Source organism: Engystomops pustulosus, chromosome 11 (genome assembly GCF_040894005.1).
Source record: "Engystomops pustulosus chromosome 11, aEngPut4.maternal, whole genome shotgun sequence".
NCBI lineage: Eukaryota > Metazoa > Chordata > Amphibia > Anura > Leptodactylidae > Engystomops > Engystomops pustulosus.
Window position 1 is genome coordinate 78,528,117 of NC_092421.1, and position 22,158 is coordinate 78,550,274.

At 43.9% G+C, this 22,158-nt stretch overlaps 1 protein-coding gene across 1 annotated transcript in view; it reads right to left on the bottom strand.

Annotated features, from left to right (window-relative positions):
• Nucleotides 1–2,444: 2,444 nt before the first annotated feature.
• LOC140105974 (neurotensin receptor type 1-like) overlaps nucleotides 2,445–22,158 on the bottom strand; it is a 34,371-nt gene continuing 14,657 nt past the window's right edge. Inside the window, exons 2-3 of the mRNA XM_072130099.1 lie at nucleotides 12,250–13,190; nucleotides 2,445–6,220 (exon numbers count right to left, since the gene is read on the bottom strand). Of these exons, the coding sequence (XP_071986200.1) occupies nucleotides 5,757–6,220; nucleotides 12,250–13,153 (1,368 nt within the window). The 5' untranslated portion in view covers nucleotides 13,154–13,190 and the 3' untranslated portion in view covers nucleotides 2,445–5,756. The remainder of the gene's footprint in view (nucleotides 6,221–12,249; nucleotides 13,191–22,158) is intronic.

A 22,158-nucleotide genomic window follows, 5' to 3' on the forward strand; every position in this document is an offset into this window, starting at 1 on the left:
CAGTTGCCAGAGATACTGGAAATGTATTTCTCATACAGCTTGATAAAGCTACGAGCTGCGCCAGGTATCTTATTACGCTTCCATTTGCCTATTTAATGTAATTTTTTCCATATCTAAAATTTTAAGGTCTACATCATCTGTAACATTTATTTGTGCTTCTGTCACTCAATCAACAGAACCGAGGACTGCAAGTCCCTCTGACGGAATGAGATTTCCAGGATCAGCCATCAGCAGCTTTCCTGGAAGTCCTATGGAGCACACGATGCACTTGCTACATTTAGGAGATTTCAAGGAGAGGAAAGCTATTAATGGGCAACATCCCGCACCGGGGCCTTTGGTGGCAGCTGGATTTCCTTTGGTACTGAGTGGCTGAGCGTGGCCTAGAACTCGATGGGGTCATGGTCGCTGGGTACCAGAGGAACAGGCCTCATCCACGCTGGGCAGGTATCTGGCAGGTAGATTGCAAGGAAAGAGAGGGAGATGCTGCAGATGAATAGTAGTTCTCCCTGGGGCACTACCGATAGGTGTGTGAGGATCCCTGGCTAGATGCTAGATAGGAGACCCTTGTGTTTGTGCATCTTTGGGGTAGGGGTCACACGGAGACAAGGGATGTCCACCATAAACTCAAAGGTCCTCTATTTCCAGAACACAAACTTCAACATAGGCAACAGACCAAGACAACAATTCCACTAGTCCTGGTATATCTGTTTAGGTAGCTTCAGGCTGGAGAGATGGATGGGGCTTAGGCAGGCTCTTGAAGGTAGAGTCCTTCAGGCCTGGTATCTCTATAGGCCTTGTGTCTGAGACAGCAGACGTACGCTTCTAACTCCATCTTAGATTTGCCTAGAACTTTCCAGCCACCAGGGAGTCTTATGAACTTCCCTTGGGGCAGAGAGTTCAGTGCAAGCATATTCCAAACAGGCAGATATAGAACAGCTGCAATACCAATCATAGACAGTAGATGGCACACAGAGGTGATCAGGCTCTATGGGACGCATACAATCTAATACAGGGGTCTCAAACTCAATTTACCTGGGGGCCGCTGGAGGTAGATTCTGGGTAAGGCTGGGCCGCATCAAGTTTTCCACACAAAATGCGCTTACAAAATATCATTATTCAGATTCAAATGTCATGGCGTCTCCCAGCGCAAGGAAAGCCCCGAGCTGGGAGACGTGTTTTCTCTATGAACGCGTCCTGTGCACCGAGGGGTCCCAAGCTCCTACCGCACTGAGCCCAGTCAGGGGCTCAGTGCGAAATTTGATAATATGTTCAATGATATCATTTTTAGGACTGTACGACCTTTTGATCACTTTTTATAGATTTTTTTATATTTTTCAAAATGGCAAAAAAGTGCCATTTTCGACTTTGGGCGCTATTTTCCGTAACGGGGTAAAACGCATTGTAAAAAACGTTATTATATTTTGAAAGATCGGGCATTTTCGGACGCGTCGATACCTAATGTGTTTATGATTTTTACTGTTTATTTATATTTATGTCAGTTCTAGGGAAAGGGGGGTGATTTGAAATTTAATTTTTTTTTATTCTAATTTTTTTTTTAAAAACTTTTTTTTATTTTTATTTATACTATTTTTCAGACTCCCTAGGGTTCTTTAACCCTAGGTTGTCTGTTCGATCCTACCATATACTGCCATACTACAGTATGGCAGTATAAGGGGATTTTCCTCCTCATTCATTACAATGTGCTATCAGCACATTGTAATGAAGGGGTTAAAACGAAATAGCCTTGGGTCTTCGAAAGACCCGAGGCTACCATGGAGACGGATCGCCGCCCCCGATGACGTCACGGGGAGCGGCGATCCCAGGTAAGATGGCGGCGCCCATGCGCCGCTATCTGTTTGAGGCTGTCGGCAGCTTTGCGGCAGCCCACGCTGTAAAAACACCCGCGATCGGTGCTAGCATGCTAGGATGTTACCGGTAAGCCTTTGCTGCAATATGCAGCAAAGACTTACCGGCTATGGAGAGGGCTCAGCCCGTGAGCCCTCTCCATGCAGCGCGACCCGACCGCCGCCGTGAATACACGGCGGGCGGTGCTTTTCCAGGCGGGGGCCGCAAAATGTTGTCCCGCGGGCCGCAGTTGGCCCGCGGGCCGCGAGTTTGAGACCCCTGATCTAATAGGAGCAATCTTTGTGATGGGCCCTGCTTTGGCAGGGACATTACACATGGGGCTGTGTACCCTGGGGAGGAAGAATGTATAAGGAGACTGAGATACAGGCACACAGGCTGCTGCAGCTGCTTCTTCCCCCAGGGCATGCTACACTGTGCTGGCAAGGAGCTGCGTAAAGGTTTATTAGGTCAATTTCTGCTGACAGGTTCCCTGTAATATAAGTTCTGATTGTGTGTGAATCCCTTTAGTGACACATTGAGAAAGGGGACAAATGAATAACAATTCTTTTATTTTTATATAAAACAAAAATACATTCGCCAGTTTTTAAAAAATATCGTATCATAATATTACAAAAAGTAACAGAGTAAAGAGCTGTCACCCGGCACAGCCCTGACCCTGTAATCCACTACAACAGCTCTGATTCACAGAAGGTGTACTGATATGTCAGCGCCACACACAGAACAATACGGGCCGCACACTACTGGCATGCTGGGTACCCATGGCACAACAGAGCTGGATTCATCATCTTAGGCTCCTCGCCAACCATGAAAGCTGTACATAATAACTATAAAGGTCAGACAGAACATATCACAATAGTCATCTGTAGTAAACATCCAGACTTTGTCTAGAAAGGTCACATTCACAATTGTAGCGAGATAAGGAAGTCCATCGATCGTGTCCATATTCCCTGAATCTGAACTGTATTATTTTGCTGGTAACACGAAAGATCCATGATTCTTCAGCTGTATCATTATTGTAGATTCCCTGGGATAGAGATGTACAAGAGCATGTGCATGGGATTAAAGGGGATATCCCCCCTAGCCTCCCTAACATGCAGTCCCGTGTAAATGCATCTCTTTTGTCCTATATAAATACATTCCTCATGCCCCTTCAACTTTTTAATAATAATAATTCCTTTATTTAGCGCCTAAAGATTACGCAGCGCTAGACAGATCTTTCCAAATTGGTCCCTGTCCCCAGTGGGGCTCACAATCTAATCAACCTACCAGTATGTTTTTGGAGTGTGGGAGGAAACTGGAGGACCTGGGGGAAACCCACTCAAACACGGAGAGAACATACAAACTCTTTGTAGATGTTGATACTGGGACTTGAACCCAGGTCCCAAGCTCCGCAAGGCTGTAACGCTAACCACTAAGCCACCAAGCCGCCATACTAACTGCAGTCCCATGTAAATGCATCTCTTCTGTCCCCTCCAGCCTCCTAACTTGTAGTCCCATATAAATAAATCCCTCATGTACCCTCCAGCTTTCTAACTGCAGTGCCATGTAACAGCATCCCTCCAGCCTCTAACATGCAGCCCCATGTAAATGAACCCCTCTTATCCCTCCAGCCCCCAAAATTTCATCACTATTCTCCATTCCGCCTTCACATCCTGTCCTGCATCACACACTTTTACTTCTCTAGTCCATAAACGGACTTGTCTCCACCCCGTAATTGCAATAGACTCCGCCCCCTCTGGGACATCAAACCCACTAATTCAACTAATGTATCCAGATTACCTTTCTCTGTCCAGTAATATAAGGGGATTAGGATGCTGTCAATCAAGAGTGAGTGGGCGGTGCTGTGCAGTTCAACTAGGCAACTAGGTTGCACCAGACCTCATGGCCACGCCCATGGTGCACTAAAATGCTCATTTGCATATAGATACATTTCAAGATTTCATGAAAGACATGCTTATGATGAAGAACTCTTTACCCACAAGGCCATATGTGTAGCTTGAGACTATGGAGCTGACAGACCACCTGTGGACATCACAATCCTGTGCTTATAGCAAATTGTATGAATATTTAGGGGGGGGGGGGGTTAATATTAAAAAAATAACAATAATACAAATTGTACAACATGATTAAAATGGATACATATTTTTTGAAGATGTCTATAAAGTGTTTCGATCCATTGACCTGGATGACCCAGTTTCCTCTATGAGTTGAACTTGTAGAAGTTTTCTGTATGTTACTAATATCTTAGCAAAATACTTGAGCAACTCGAATCATATTGCATTGATATCTGTTTCTTTAAAGCAATTGTAGTGCCCAGAAGTACCCAGAATGCCTCATTTTTACTAACTTATGTAATCAAGAAATTTTTATATAAAACTTTGCATATGTACGTAGGACGTTGTTACATGTAAATACCAAAAAACTAGATATCTTTTCAGAGGAGAATGCTTCTTTCTCCACTGACTTGGTCTCTTATCCTCCCACCTAATTTACATTTCTATTTGCTGAATCTCATCTTGCTAGCAAACCAAACAGGAGGTCACTGAGCTGTCAGATTACATAGACGTTCTATGAAGATGGGAGGGGGAATAGTGAGTAGCGGCAGCTAGGTCTCCACCCAGCAGCTGAAACTTAAAGGGAACCTGTCACCACATTTTTCACAAATACAGCTAATGGCAGGTTCCCATAGAGCCCTAGTAACTAACTGACACCCTTCTTTTAGCTTCCCATACATTCAACTTTATAATTTTACCTGCTATTCAAGGATGTCTATAGCAAGTTTAAGTGGGCGTGGCCTCCTCAAGCTGAATCCAGCAACTCCTCCCCATGCTTTGTCTTCATGCAGCATTAATGTCATGTGACCAGCGTGACCTCATTACAGGTCCTTTAGCCTCCTAACATTACCAAACTGTACACCAAGCGTATATCACATGAAATCACAGCATATCATATCATATGAAATCTCAGCAGCCTGCATGGAGAGAAGTAGAAGTCCTTGCAGGCTGCTGTGATTTTTTTATGTGGTCACATATGTGCATGGGGTAGAGTTTGCTAATGTTAAGAAGCTAAAGGACCTTTGATGATGTCACTCTGATCCCATGACATTAGGTCATGTCCCTCGACTCGCTCTATAGATCCCTAGATACCAGGCAAGTTTATAACTCTGATTTTAAGGGGAAGTGAGGGAAAAATTTTTAGCTAGGAAGGGGTCAGATAGTTACTAGGGCTCTATAGGAACCTGCCACTAGCTGTATTTGTGACAATGTGGTGACAGGTTCCCTTTAAAATACAAATTTACAGAAACTGTAATTTCGGTAACGTTGAGGTCACTTCACATTGAAGGAATAATATGTTTTATAATAAAGTTGCTAAGAATTTAAATTATTCATTTGCTAAATGGTCTGGAAATAATTGATGAGCATTTTTTTGGGAAACTAGTGAGAAAAAGTATAATCATCAATTTTGCACAGAATGGGCACAAGCAAGAAGAATGTCACTGGGTCAGTGGCGCTGATTCAGGTCCGTTACATTACTAATATACATAGTCCTGCAATTCAAAGCAAAGATCTGAATAGGCTATTAACATGGGCAGCGCTAATTAATTATCTTTGTTTGAAGCACAGTTATTAGTCGCTCGCGGCGCAGCCTCATCCGTTTCAGTCAAATGACAGCAATTTTCTATCTCACATAATCCTCTTAGAAATATGACCGGCGATTTCTCTTCGCCAGTTTACGGCTTTGATGTTTTCTTTTCTCTATTTGCTTCCGTCGTTCCTTTGCAATTAAAGTCGCGATGAGTAAAAAACGGCCTTTGTCTGATCACTATCATTTATCAAATTACATACAACGTCTCCTCCAATCAATTCACTAAGTTTCCAAAAATAGACTCCTTACGGCACCGAAAAATCACCTGTTTCCTTTATGTCAAGATGGCGAAAGAATAAAAGTTTGGGGTCGCTATGGCGGCTCTGGGCCAAGCACTCTTTCGGTTCTCCTTCGTTGGAATTTAGGGTCCACGTTGAGCGTGTGCTGGGTGCAGACACAAGGGAAGATCCACCAGATCGGGCACTAGAAGAGGCTTGGTATATGTGATTGGGTCCATCGGCAGATTTTTCATGCCATGAAGGAAGAGCCATTAGGGTTTCCCTGCACGCGCTGCGGAAAGATGTGGAGGAAATGCAGAAGAGAATGGGGTCCAGAGCGCTGTTGAGATACCAGAGTGGTAGCGATAAATAGGTCTTCAGTAAAGTGTAGACCTTGAGGACGTACGTGTTCCAGTTATCGATATAGATCTGCATGAGAGACGATGCCGTGTCCGGAAAATTGCACAGGAAAAAGGCCACCACCACGGCACCTATAAAGAAAAGAGACCATCTAGTAATCCTAATATACAGTATAAAGCAAGCACAATATCCAGGAACAGTGCAAAATGTATCCAAACAGCGATACCCAACAGACTCTGCAGTGATGAGTTTAAAAATGCCTTTGTCAGCATTGTGAATAATTTTACTACTTTATAAAAGTATATTAGACATTACCTAGCTCCACGCCAGCACCATCTAGTGAGGGGGCAGCTCCAACGCCTGGTTCCCCTTCTAGGCGTAGCTGAGTGAGCAGGGAAAAGGCAGAGAAAGAGGAGGCGGAGGGGAGGATGAATCAAGGAGATGGGACACTTTTAAAGGAAACCTACCACCACAGGTCTACCTATTAAGGTAGATCCAGTGGTTGGTGCATCTAACGAATGTAAGGATAGCACTTTTTAGGGCTAATCCTTTAGTCCCCACAATCTTTTAGAAAGTTAGTTTAATGGCCTTGATATGCAAATTTTCTAAAGAGGCTACTGGGGCATGGAGTAGCCGGAGCTGAGGCTACACGGTGTGGCTACTCCACGCCCTAGTAGCCTCTATGATCCTCCTACCCGATATCTTCAGCACGCAGCTACAAGGAGATATCTGGTAGGAGGATCATAGAGGCTACTGGGGTAGCCACGCAGTGTAGCCTCAGCTCCGGCTACTCTACGTCCCAGTAGCCTCTTTAGAAAATTTGCATATCAAGGCCATTAAACTTTCTAAAAGATTGTGGGGACTAAAGGATTAGCCCTAAAAAGTGCTATCCTTACATTCGTTAGATGCACCCACCACCGGATCTACCTTAAAGAGAACCCGTCATGCAAAATAACCCCCTAAACTAAATATATTTTCATAAACTGCCATTAGAGAGCATTGCCTCTATCCCTTCATTGTCCCTCTACATGCCTGTAAACCTAAGCAATGAGGTCCTAAAGCTGTATGCAAATGACCTGTGAAATGTCTAATGAAGCATTAGCATATTCAAGCTGTCCACTCTATTCATGAGTGGGAGGCACAGCCACACCCCCAGTGCTTGACTGACAGCCTGTATAATGATGTGAGGCTGTATAATGATGTGCTTCCTGGTGCTGGCGCCCCCTGCAGCCTGTGTGTGTTTAGGAGAGATACAGCAGCTCCAGGAAGCCATGTTACAGCAGAACATGTCAGGCACTTGTGTAGCTGATGTCTGTGTCTCTCACCTGTATATTAGGAGGATGCAGCATGTCAGCAGATGCAGCACACACTGTGTAATAGCAATACTTTACATTACACACACATGAGCAGGGGGAGGAGAGGGGAGGGGGCACAGGGGTGACATCACTGCCTCTGACCATGTGACCAGCCTCATTTACATAATAAAGAATAGATGATTTTACAATGAATAATGTATGAAATAACTAGATAAAGGCTGGGATGGATCCTTGTGAGCTTCTCCAACAGGTAGAGGTGACAGGACAAGTGACACAGACCTGATGACAGGTGTCCTTTAATAGGTAGATCGGTAGTGGTAGGTTTCCTTTAAGCTATCCCCCCCTCCCCTGTTACTTGCTGAACGGTGACAGGTAACGTCTAATATACTTTTATAAAGTAGTGAAATGATTCAGACATCTGAGCAAAAACATCTCAATTATTAAAAGGCTATTATAATCACATTAAATAATGGAATATCACTAGAAGGCCATGTTTTAATCATCCGAGGGGTTTGATTGTTGGGAGAAATGGAATGAAAAAAAACCTTTGCTCAGGGAGAGCTTAGAGGCAGACACAATTCTACACCTGAGCTGCACAACCCCTTTAACATGAAAGGGGGGGGGGGGGGGCTAGAGATGCTTTAACAGGTGTTGCAACATAAATTCTGATATACAGGCAGTCCCCGGGTTACATACAAGATAGGGACTGTAGGTTTGTTCTTAAGTTGAATTTGTATGTAAGTCGAAACTGTATATTTTATCATTGTAGTTCCCGACAATTTTTTTTTTTTGCCCCAGTGACAATTGGAGTTTCAAATTTTTTTGGTGTAATTGGACCAAGGATTATCAATAAAGCTTCATTACAGACCATTTTAAGCTGATTATTGCAATCTGGGACTATTTTAAAGCATCCAGAGAGCTTCACCAGAGGTCACAGTGGGCAGAGGAGTCCGTCTGTAACTATGGGTTGTCTGTAAGTCGGGTGTCCTTAAGTAGGGGACCGCCTGTAGTTGTAATTTATTCTCTCTAGCCCCCGGACAGTGAGTAATTTTGGACACCCAACATCCTAAGGAGGCAGTCTAAGTACCATAATGTATATTGAGAATAAAATAAATGGGAACGGCAATTAGTAGTCCTCTTTATTCATATAAAATCTGCTCACAATGCGTTTCTGCTATTAACCCTTTATGATTCTGTGTACTTTGAAGAAGGGCATATAGCCAAAACGCATTGGAGCACATTTACTAAGGGTCCGTCGGACGCTTTTTGTTGGGTTTCCCTACTTTTTACCGTTTTGCCCTGAATCGCCCCGGGTTTTTGGCGCACGTAATCGGATTTTGCATGTGACACAAATCGGGGAGGCATGGACAGATTCGGACAAACCGCGGAATTTAAAAACGAAATTGTGTCGCAAGATCAGCACTCACGTGCACCAGGAAGAAGAAGGTGAACTCCGGCGGATCTGAAATTGGAAGCATGATCTTAGTGAATCGCGGCAGTTCCGAATCATCGGCGGACATTCCGGATCGGTGGCGTCAACGGGACGGTTAAGTAAATGTGCCCCACTGTGAGCAGATTGTATATGATTATAAAAGGACTACTTGTTTTTAAATTCCGCGGTTTGTCCAAATCCGTCCAGTCGTTCGACGGGCACGCCCTCCGACTTCTGTCGCAAGCAAGCCGACGCCAATGCGCCACAATCCGATCGCGTGCGCCAAAATTCGGGCAATTCGGTGCAAAAAGGAAATATTTGGGAAACCCGACAGAATCGCGGTCCGCGGACCCTTAGTAAATGAGCCCCAATGAGGCGGATTTACAAAGGGCTTTGCACGTTCTTTTAGGTGCAAACTGCAAGTTGATGTTGGGCCAGTGCATAGAGCACCAGATTTAGGATTTCTGGTGCTTGTTCTTCATGAATATGGCGCACCCTGCACTATACACATGAAAACCACATTTAGTGCAGTTTGCACCGCTCTTAGTGAATGTGCCCCATTGATCTCTAAAGCTGCTAACACTACTTCTCCCAAAAAACTGGAGGCTAGAGAAAAGCTGCCAACTGTGCGAGAAAGAGTTGGATTTGTTGGGAATATATATACAATTTTGGGAGAGATGTATAAGAAGTCTCTTACAACAGAATTATTCTAGTTGCCCATCGCAACCAATCAGAGCTCAGCTTTCATTTTCCCACAGCACTTTATAAAATTGAAGCTGAGCTCTGATTGGTTTTCATGGACAATTAGAACAGTTTTACCTTAGAAACTTATGATAAATCTCCGAAACTTTATACGTTCAGTATTGCAAAAGTTTCTTACATTATTTTTCCAATTTTAAATAACTTTGTAAATTCTGTTCCATGATTCTACACTTGGCTCTTCAATTAGATTCAGACAGACAGTAATGAGCAGGTTTCCTGGTAACGGGACTGGATTGAATTTCAGTGATTTGAGTTCTATACATATTTTTATTAAAAAATATCCTCAATAACTTCAATCTCATTCTCCCAATTTTTCAAAGGGTGAAAATATCAAATACATTTCTCAGCGAAGAAACAGTAATAGCAAATCTTTAAAAATCCATGGGAGCGTGATCCAATGTACGCATATGCATGAACTGCGTGGTTTTTAGGATAAATTCATACAAATGGGTTGAGTATAAGATAGTTAAAATTATGCTAATGAGCCAGATGAGCTCTGGGGGCATTATAAGAGCCCTTCTGTGCTGTAGCTTCACAGGCTGTTACACTGTGCAAAAGTATCTCCCCCCTCCGACTGTGTGAATATTGCGGGAGGCAGAGGGAGGGGGGAAGTGCTAAGAGAGCGGGGAGAGGGGAGACAGTGTAACAGCCTTTGACTCTACAGCACGGAGGGGCTTTGGCAACACCCCCAAGTGCCCTTCTGGGTCCTTACCATAATTTTAAAAGTTTATTTTGTAAGGCAGGAGGCCATGGATAACAAATACAAGAAGATACCACAGTCCCGATGCCTGGATCTATGAGTAATGTCCCTGGTTCATCAGGATGGATTCTGATTACATTTACAGTGTTAAATACAGTCACCCTACTTTATCCTTTGAACTTGACTCATCTCAGGCAATACATGACTCTTTTTTCTTTTATCTCAGCTCATTATCACATGACTTTGAGGGAGATTTTTTTTCCAAGTAAATAGGTGAAATTTCACATAAAAGAGGGAATTCTAGAAAATACATCCCCTATATGAGGGGGGCTACTAGTTTAATGGGGTAACATTTGGTGCCAGGTTCCCTTTAACTTAGTGAAATGTGAGATTTGTATATCTAAGACTTGATCTGCCTTTATGTCAGAAACATGAATAATCACACAGTTTTTTTTTTAAAAGAAAATTACTGCTTAGAAAATGATATGTCTGTGGCTGTAAAGTGCCAGGTGGCATTTGGATAATGTGTCTGATGTGTATTTTTAGAGGTCGGCAGTACAATATGATCTTTTCTACTGTAATTAAGGGGCTTTATTTTTAGTTTTCATGATAAAATTCACCCTGGTTACCTGAGATGGGGAATGTCCAAAAAGCATTATAAAGAGGGTTGTCCGAGGCTGTATCCCAATAATGGACCCCCAGGGAGAAGTCAGACGATGGCGCTATTTGGAGGATTTCAATGTCTATTTCCTAGGGTTGGATGTACAATATCACAGTTCATACAAAAATAAATGCTCTTAAATAATTCACCGCCATTTGCTTGATAACAGTTATTCCTCAGCATTGAGAAGTTTTAAAGGAAATCTACCATCAAAATCCATCATGATAGACCAGGGACATTACCTGAAGGACATTACCTGTGCCCCTCCGTGCTGTAGCGAACATGTTGTTATTCAGGGCCCTCTGCACTTCCCCTTTCCTCTGCCTGTTGTAATCTTACAATAGCAATGGAGGTGTCAGCACACATTGGGTGAAGGGAAGTGCTCCCATTGTAACAGCCTGTGAAGCTAGAGCACCTCCCCCTCCCAGTGTGTGATAAAACTTCCTATGCTGCTGTGAGATCACATCAGACAGAGGGAAGCGAGAAGTGCAGATGGAGACAATGTAACAGCCTGGGAAGCTGCAGCATGGAGGGTCTCTGGTAATGTTCCCCAAGAGCCCTTTGGACGCATTAGCATAATTGAAAAAGTTGATTTTTAGAAGGAAGGAGGCAATGGATAATAAATATAAGAAGATACCACAGTCGTGGTGCCTGGATCTATCCGTAATGTCCCTGGTTTATCAGGCATAAATGTGTCCCCAGCACATAGGCCTCCTTTATATAGGTAGCCCCACACATGCTCCCAGTATATATGTATCCAGCACAAGCCCCTGGTCACTGAACCCCTGTACACAGGTAGCCCCAGGCCTTCCTCAGTATACTCGTAGCCCGAGCAAAAACCTCCCCTCCCCTATAATATAGTAAGCCCCAGTACACTGCCACTATTATGTATGTATCCAGCAGACTCCCCTCAGTACATTGCAAAAATAAACTCATCCTCGTGTCTCCTCTTCTACATTGGATTCTTCAGCAGTAGCACAAGCAGAGTCAAGTTCATACTCTCTGCCCATGCACACACTATGACCTCATGAGACGTTTCATCATAGTGTGCATGCGGACTTGGATCTGCACGCGCTACTGCTGAGGAATCCTTTGGAGAAGAGGAGCGCCGAAAGGTAAGTATTGAGTTTATTATTTTATGCACTAAGGGACATGGGCGACCGCTTGCACCCTCCTTTTGATTCACTGGGTGGCGCTTGGGGCCGTCACAAGCCCCAGCCCAGTGGAAATAACAGGCCTTGTGGGTCACAGTGTTGAGGACTTTACTTTTCTCTAAAAATAACACCTACCCATCAGTTGTCGCGCCTTTCTTTCTGAGTATGGACGACTACGGGGCTGATTCATATGCTTCGAAGAAAACTGCCAGTGCGTTCTTGTCAATCCAATCTTCTCCCTCTGCCGGTGGTTCATATTGAAGTGTTGAAAAATTAGGAGATGGAAAATAATGATGGCAACCAAGGGCACCACAAAGAACAAGATGCTGCGCGTCTGCATGATGCTTTTGTAGACAATGTAAGGTTTCGGTTCCAGCATTTCGCAAACTGTGGAATCAAGGACAACTTCCTCCCGAGAAGTGGCGGTGTAGTCCAGAATACAAGCTGCAGTCTCACCGTATACTATAGCCACAGGTATAGTACTGAGGAAGGACAAAATCCAGATAAATGCCAATAAATAAGCCATTCGGGACTTCCGAAGTCCAGTGATAGACCACATGGGGTGACATATGGCAAAGTATCTCTCGGAAGTGAATGCAATGATGGTCCAGCTGGTGGTGGCACAGTAGACTTGTCTGATCATAAAGTATAGTTTACATACTGTGTCAGACAGAGCCCAGGGGTAATATTGCCAAAAATATCTGTACAAAGTCACTGGAATAGTAAGAAGAAGTAGAATATCTGCCAGGGCCAAACTCAAGAGGTAGAAGCGCACGGCACTCACTTTCATTCTACCATTCCTCATTAAGGTGAGGATACTTAAGCCATTGGCCAAGATACCAAAAAGAAAGAGGAGGCTGTAGAAGATAGTGGCCGGAATGGCCACATAATTGGGCTCTTGTTTTTGGGCTCCAATAAAGAGGTGATGTAGGGTTCTCAGAGAAGAATTGGAGCCAACACTTTCATTCCACAGAGATCCATTCTCTACGTTGATGTAGTTCAGGCATTCATTGTGCACGGCTGCCCCAGAGTGGTTCATTTTTTCCAAAACTGGGTCAAGTTTGGAGATTTCAAGGCTAAATGACACAAAAATGGAAAGGTTATAATTAAGACGAGGAAGCGGAATAAAACAGAATAAAGCATAATTAATTATACATTTCAGTTCCAAGAAAAGTTCTAAGTGTAAATGATGGAAGAATTGAGGTTGATGAAAAGAAATAACTTCATTATTCTGTAGTGCAAATTCCTGATTAGTTGGATAAATTGACGTTGAACTCATAATCGCACATCACGGGGAAGAGGCATGTAAGTGCCTATTAGAGTGATTGAATGTGAGTCAAAACCATCGCGATGTAGAAAAAAGCCACACAAAGATCCTCAATGCTAATGGTAACTTATTATGCTTTTTGTTGCTAGTTAAAAATAACTTATCTTATTGTGGACAACCCCTTTAATATAAAAGTCACTGATTGCAACGGGTCAGTCTCCAGCAGGGGCGGATAAGACCACCATGGGCCCTGTATGAATATCACAGCCCCTACAAGTCTGGTACTAGAATCAGATACTTGGGGAATGGAGGATGTGACCCTTCTGCTCCTTTCTATCTGCAGTTTCAGGAGCTTAAAAGGTCCTGAAATGGATCTTGTGTACATGTGTATACAGAGCAGGAACAAATGTACAAGTAGTTCATGAGTGAAGGTCCTTTTCAGTATAAAATTCAGTAGGTAGTTTGGATGGTCATGGGCCCCCTAGAAGGCCTGGGTCCCCGGGATACCACCCAAACCACCCATATTATAATCCGCTACTGGTCCCTGGTCTGGGTTAGATGAATTCCAGAGGAATTTCATAGTGGAGAGGTGAATACCACTCTTAGGTTTGAGACATACCTGTATTTACTCTACAAGAACAGTTAATGCTGTTTGGTTGCTATTCAGGGATTGGATTAAAGTGGCTGGCTACTTATACCAAACTTTAGCAGGGTAAGCAGGGCCATATTATAGGGTGGACTCCTGAGGCAGGCTCCTGGGGCAGGGCACTTTGAGGCCCCCACCAAATGTGGGTAATACAGGTGGTCGCATGGCTGCCTGAATAGCCCACAGTATGTATGGGTTTCCGCTCCCTGACCAGTGTCCAATAGACAGCGAGGCAACTATAAGTCCCCTGCTCGGCCATGGACCATCGGAGCTTACACATGATGACAGTGCTCTGCCGCTGGCGGTGCAGGGACTTCACAGATTGCGCCACCAGTGCCAGTATCCATACACCGCAAGGGAAGAGGAGGAGGTCGGCGCACATCAGGGGAACAGGGAAAGGTGAGAACAATTTTATTATTTTGCCTAGGTCTGTATATAGCTATTATAGGGGGACTGTCTATAGTTATAGGGGGGACGTATATACAGTAGTCATTATGGGGGGAGTCTATAGTTACAGGGGAGCTGTATATAGTTATTATAGGGGGGCTTTATATTGTTATGATAAGGGGGCTATATATAGTTATGTGGGGGTTTATATAGTTATTATTTGGGGGTTGTATACAGTTATTATGTGGCGGTGTATATAGTTATTATAGGGGGCTATATATAGCTATTATGTGGGAGTATATATAGTTATTATAGGGGGACTGTATATAGTTATTATGTGGGGTGTATATAGTTATGTGCGGGTGTATATAGTTATAGAGGTCTGTATATAGTCATTATGTGGAAGTTTATATAGTTATTAACGGGGGCTGTATATACTTATTATAGGGGGCTGTATATACTTATTATGTGGGAGTTTATATAGTTATTATAGAGGGGCTGTATATAGTTATTATTTTGGGGTTGTATACAGTTATTATGTGGCGGTGTATATAGTTATTATAGGGGGCTATATATACTTATTATGTGGGAGTTTATATAGTTATTATAGAGGTCTGTATATAGTTATTATAGAGGGGCTGTATATAGTCATTATGTGGGAGTTTATATAGTTATTAAAGGGGGCTGTATATACTTATTATAGGGGGCTGTATATTCTTATTATGTGGGAGTTTATATAGTTATTATAGAGGGGCTGTATATAGTTATAAGGGGGGCTGTATATAGTTATTACAGTGGCCTCACACACAATCAAGTTGGATTGTATATTTCTTGTCAGGGTACATCTGTGGATTGCCGTATATGTGGTCAGCTTTAGAGAATAAGCCATCAGTATTACTCCATTGTACTGACTACTCGGCCTGTATGAGACACATAATTACTATGAAAACAGGAAATTAAACTCTGAGTTTATCTTTGAATGGAAAAGAAATGACCACATTTAGAAACAGATTGACACAATCTTTTAATAATCTAAGTTTATTCAGTACTCAGTTTTGTGAAGATCTACGAGGTGTCATCCCGTTCTGGTAGGCGCTGCAACACTTACTAATTTGATCGAATTTTTGTATCCATAAAAAAGTTTAATTGAAGGGTAAAACACAATGGGGGTCATTTACTAAGGGCCCGAATCGCGTTTTCCCGACGTGTTACCCGAATATTTCCGATTTGCGCCGATTGTACCTGAATTGCCCGGGATTGTGTCGCACGCGATCGGATTGTGGCGCATCGGCGCCGGCATGCACGCGACGGAAATCGGGGGGCGTTGCCGAACGAAAACCCGACGTATTCGGAAAAACCGCCGCATTTAAAAACCGAAAAAGTGTCGCTTGGGGAGCGCTTACCTTCACCTGGTCCGAGGTGGTGCATTCCGGCGCGTTGAGATGATTTTCAGCGCAGCAGCGCCAACTGGTGGACGGCGGAGGAACTGCCTTCATGAATCCCGGCCGGACCCGAATCCAGAGCAGAGAACGCGCCGCTGGATCGCGAATGGGCCGGGTAAGTAAATCTGCCCCAATGTGTTTAGGCTCTGGGCAGGAGCCCTCGTCAGGTGAAATTACATACAAACCTCTGCTTTTTATCTCACTCAACGCCAGCCCCTTGTCAGTACTCAGTTTTGAAATACATAAAGGTAACCTTTCACTGCTGTTTGCAAAAATTTTGTTGTGGGCAGGTTCCCATAGAGCCCTTATAGCATTGGCCAAATTATGACGCCTACGCCTACGATTGACATGTGCAGTGAGCGTCAAAGCAGTCATGTCCTCTGCTGGCCGGCTCACTGCGCATGCGCGGCTCCCTACTTAGCAACACTAAGCAGGAAGCTAAGCAGAAAAGCTGCGCATGCGCAGTGAGTGTCAGAGCGCAATATTTTGCAATACTTTAGTATTTCTGTATATTGTAGGAGTGATCAGACCCCCTAGGGTTTAAACACACAAGGGGGCCTCAAAAGACAAGAAAAAAAAACCCTAATCACCTCCATTCACTAAAAAGGAAATATATATAAATAAACATAATTAATAAAATGTTTGGTATCTCCTTGTCCCTTTGTCCCCGATCTATCAAAATATAAAAATGTGTGTTAAATGGGTAAAATGTAGCTTGTTATATTTGTTCTTTGTAGTTTGGAGAATCACATATTCCGCTGGGGGAATTTCTTAGATTGTGATTCTTTTATACCAATTTTCGGTAAATGTTATATTAAGTCTCCTTGGACTGAAATATTTTCTTTCTGCTATGAATACAGTATATTATACTCCGTGTGCACAAGATAATGGTGATGTTCTTAAAGGATGTGTCTTAACGTTCAACTTGTATTATATAGCGGATAATTAGAAATCATCAACCCGAGCTTCATTCAAGAGAGATGTATATTTTGTGTCACATTGAAAACAATAGAAACACTACAGTAAACAGTACAACGTATAATGACCTTCATTTCATGAGAGTAAGTAGCGATTGAGGTCATTGAAACAAATCTTCTATCATTAACATCAGGCAGGTTATTGCTTGTACTTATGTTATTAACATGTGCAATGTATTGTCACATCCATAGACAAAGACAGTAATTAAGTGGCAAAGTAATCACAGCAGCAAAGTGTTGCATCACAAAAAGGTTACAAACTATCATAAGAGTTCCACATCCAAGCTTTATAAACATGGAGCGGACTGCTATATAATGGATATTAGACAGACGTAAGATACAGCAGTAAGGAAAATAACTGAATTCTGTAGTACATTAATTACTCATAAAATTTTAAGTATTATGTAAGTAAAAGATAAGATAAGACAAATGCTTCATCAAAACAAAATTGTGTAAGTCATAATATATAGAACCATGTAAATCTTTATTGATACACAAATAAAAACAAATGTATACAGGAAAACGAAGGATAGACCACAAATAGTTAAAAGGGTGTGTGTCCTTGATATTGGCAAATATAAGCCAAGAGGTAGGTTACATAGTTGTATATTCAGATAATCAAATGTATGTCAGGGTTAGGGATCTGTGGATTCTCTGGACCACCGCGGGAGGTGGTAGCCGACACCTGGGACAGGAATCTAAGTGGCACCTGGTGTTCACCAGAGCCCGCCGCAAAGCAGGACGGTGTTGCTGTGGCTTGGTACCACCAACTGGTTCCACAGGTGCGACTAGACCGCGGTGGCAGTCGAGGTACCTTTGCAGGAGACAGTCTTGTGGGCAGGGTCAGGGCAGTCGGGGGACAGGGTCAGGGCAGTTGGCAGAGATGCAACGTCAAGTCCAATCCGGGGTCAGCAACGGAAGGTCCAGACAGAAGGGAAACGGGAACACACTGGAGCACGGGAACAGTAATGCAGGAACACAGGAACTGGAACACAGGAACACACAGGGGCACGGGAACAGTAACGCAGGAACACACAAGAGTTTCGCATGGAGACTTTCACAAGGGCACGAGCACAAAGCTCTGGCAGGGTGTGCAGGAAGAGGCAGGCTTATATGCATTTTCAGAAAATGGCCAGCGCCAATTAACGGCACGCTGGCCCTTTAAATCTAGAGAAGCAGGGGCGTGCATCCTAGGAGTCGGGAGCGCCTGTGCACAGTGGAGGAAGAAGATACAGGAGCCGGGACGGGTAAGGAACGCGGGAGACGCGCTAGTGTGGGCAGAGGGGCACGGGTGAGCCCACGACCCGAGAAATGGGTCACAGGACCACCTGTGACAATGTAAATAGCAAGTGCAACATCCCCCACCGGGGCCTAGCCTTTTCTTGGGGCCTGGAGACAGCCTGGGCCCGCAGTACCTGAGTGGCTGGCGGTTGCGGCCTAAGCACGCTTGTGTCACGGTGCTTGGTATGGGGAACCGGAGGGCTGTCCTACAGCCTGGCAGTTCTCCAGCAGGGTGGTGTTGGCAAGAAATGATGAGGGAGAGGCTGCTATAGCGGATCTCCCTGGGGCAACCCTTTGGTGTCTAGAGTATGAGTCTCTGTGTGGTGGACAGGGTGCCCGTGATGGTGACAGCCGGAGTAGCAGGGACCAGACGGAGGCAGAGGTTGAACAGAAACACTTACAGTTCTTTATTGGAACCGACAGGAACATCAGCAACGTGCCTTTAACAAGATGATGGAGTACTGGAGAGGTACTTGGAGGGAGCCACAGGATGTAGATCACCAGCCTGGATGCAATGGCAGGCTGGGAGGTAGCTGTGTCCTGGAAGGATGCTTCAGCTTTATCCTGGATTGCTTCAGGTATCACCCTTGAAGGTAGAGTGATACCCCTTTCCTCACTACCTAGCTATTAGCTCCACCTCAGGCAGGGGCTAGGCTCTTCCTGCTCTGGTCTGGTGTGCTAGCTGTACAGACTCCGAAGAGTCTGTACTGGAGAGACTCCAGTCTGCTTCTGAGCTACTGCTCAGCTAACTGCTCCCTTCTCCCTCCTGGGAGAGACTGCTCTAGTTCTGGAAGTTTCCTGACAGGGTCTTGTAACTCCCCTGGTCAGGTGGTGGCTGCTCCCCCAATTACATCTCAGCTTACATCTTTGCTCACAGAGACAAAATATAACAAAGGTGATTGGCTGACACATCTTACATCAGACAAAACACCTAACTCCTGCCTTGCCAGGCAGGATCTACCATTGCAATGTCCCCATGTAGTGTGATGTAGTGACATGCTGTGGGGCTGACTAGACCCTACACAGACAGTAAGCTACATGGTGGGACGTATTCGCAACCACTCCTCCGCCTTGCATCGGCGAGGGTGTTGCACAAGCATATGAAAAGTAATAAAAAAAAGTCACATCAGAAGCATTCAGTAAAGACCTGGATGGTCATAACTCAAAGGAGAACATAAAATACCGTACCTAGAGGGGGACCACATGCCGTATACCCCCACATGTGTTTCGCTATGGCGCTTTATCAAGGGGAGTGCACCACTCAAACTATCAGACACATCTTTTAGGAAGATTGTTAACCCTTTGAGATCTTCATAGTAATTAAAACAAAATGTAGATAAAATTTAGAAAACAGAGCCTTAAAAAGAGCTAGCAAAAGAATTTGACCAGAAAGGAATAAGCTGCGTGCAGGATACTTATAGTAGGGCTCTGTCTGCCCCAGGTGGTAGGAGCAGGCACTCACAGTCATATGGGGTTAACTCATGCTGGTCCAGAGCCTGCAGAGAGACAGTTGTGTGACAGGACAGGACATAGTTCACACTGCCGGGCTAAAGTAGACTAAAGGAACGGTCAGGCTTCCTCAACCTATTAGTAAGAATCACGGAAGACACAGACACGGACTCAACATGATGTTATAAAGATAGCTGAAGCTGGAAATGATAAAAGTTTGGGGCAAATAAATTGCTAAAACATAACGATAATGATTAATCCATGTCAGATAAATTGTGAAATAAACTGGTGAAATAAATCAGGATTGTTGCTACTCTCCCTAGGAGTCGTCATCCTGTTAATATCGCTCGGCGCGCACAATTGGCAACTGACATAAGAATTAGCTAACATTACCATATAGATCTTTTATCATGGCGCTGGACTGGATCACCAGAAGGCTTCATCCATATCTTCCCCACAAAGCTTCATGGCTGTGACATGTGGGTGAGATGACTCACGTCAGTAATCACACGTCTCAGCTTGAGAATGATTGGAAGTCTCTTACTATACCGCAATGCTGTACATTATACATGACTTCCTATCCATTAGTGAAGGGTCACTTTATGGATGTCGCTAGATGGCTCTTAGGGGGTCATTTATAAAGATTGTCACAGGAGTATTTTCTAGTAGATGTAGCTGAGTAATGACAATGTTGCAGATGTCGTCAAACATAGGGACCCTTGGACGGACATAAATGGCGCTGCTTCTGTAAAATGGTGTTTTATTTTTCAACATACAATGGATTCCGTCTCAGAATGGAATCTGAAATAAGCTTTATACCTGATGAAGACTCATAAATAAAACAAACTTTATTTTGCGGAAGCAGCGCCTTTTGTGTCCGCGTGGGCCAATGTTTGAAGCTGTCCACATCTAACAGCTCTCTGCGGATGCATCTTTCTATGGATGGACACAGGGAGCACCAGCTTCTGATTTACTGTATCCATTGTGACCAATATGCCTATTATTTTATTCAAAAGGTTTCTACACTTGAATCGCTTACACTTTTCTCCTCTCTCATTGGATATGTTGCAGATGTGCATCTTAAAGATAAAGCAGTTGATAGTCCATTTGTGCATGTAATTTTTGCTTTTTTGAGTCTAATGTAGTATATTAACAATGTTTGAATGATTTTGAGAAATTACACTTATTTTGCACCAAATATTCCTTATGGGGCAGGAACTTGCCAGACCCAGTGCTGTGAAAATTGTATCATTTTGCAACTTGGCTTCTCTAGGGGCTGGGTTGTGCCTGCCAGTGCCCCTGTTTTCTTTTTTTATATAGGGGCATCTATTTCTGTTTAAGGAGACAAAAGAAGTTACATAGTTTATATGGTTGAAAAAAGACACATGTTGTCACACATGACACTTGCACATCAACTTCAACCAAGGAAGGGAAGGGACAGGATGAGGAAGGGATTTAGGGGAAACAATTCTATATAACATAACCGTCAGTTTTATGTAGATCTAACAAGGCATCTAGACCCTTCTAGAAAAGCTCTCTGCTTTTCCTGCTGTGACTAGTGCCTGAGGCAGGCTAATGGCTGGACCATTCTACAATCTCTTGTGTCAACACCCTCATCCTCATAGACTGTAAGCTCTTGTGTTTCCCCCTCATCCTCATAGACTGTAAGCTCTTGTGTCACCCCCTCATCCTCATAGACTGTAAGCTCTTGTGTCACCCCCTCATCCCCATAGACTGTAAGCTCTTGTGTCACCCCCTCATCCTGATAGACTGTAAGCTCTTGTGTCAGCCCCTCATCCTCATAGACTGTAAGCTCTTGTGTCACCCCCTCATTCTCATAGACTGTAAGCTCTTGTGTCATCCCCTCATCCTCATAGACTGTAAGCTCTTGTGTCACCCCCTCATCCTCATAGACTGAAAGCTCTTGTGTCACCCTCCCTCATTCTCATAGACTGTAAGCTCTTGTGCTAACACCCTCATCCTCATAGACTGTAAGCTCTTGTGTATTCCCCTCATCCTCATAGACTGTAAGCTCTTGTGTATTCCCCTCATCCTCATAGACTGTAAGCTCTTGTGTTTCCCCCTCATCCTCATAGACTGTAAGCTCTTGTGTCACCCCCTCATTCTCATAGACTGTAAGCTCTTGTGTCACCCCCTCCTCCTCATAGACTGTAAGCTCTTGTCTCACCCCCTCATCCTCATAGACTGTAAGCTCTTGTCTCACCCCCTCATCCTCATAGACTGTAAGCTATTGTCTCACCCCCTCATCCTCATAGACTGTAAGCTATTGTCACCCCCTCATCCTCATAGACTGTAAGTTATTATGTCTCCCCTCATCCTCATAGACTGTAAGCTCTTGTGTCCCCCCTCATTCTCATAGACTGTAAGCTCTTGTGTCACCCCCTCATCCTCATAGACTGTAAGCTCTTGTGTCCCCCCTCATCCTCATAGACTGTAAGCTCTTGTGTCACCCCCTCATCCTCATAGACTGTAAGCTCTTGTGTCACCCCCTCAACCTCATAGACTGTAAGCTCTTGTGTCCCCCCCTATCCTCATAGACTGTAAGCTCTTGTGTCACCCCCTCATCCTGATAGA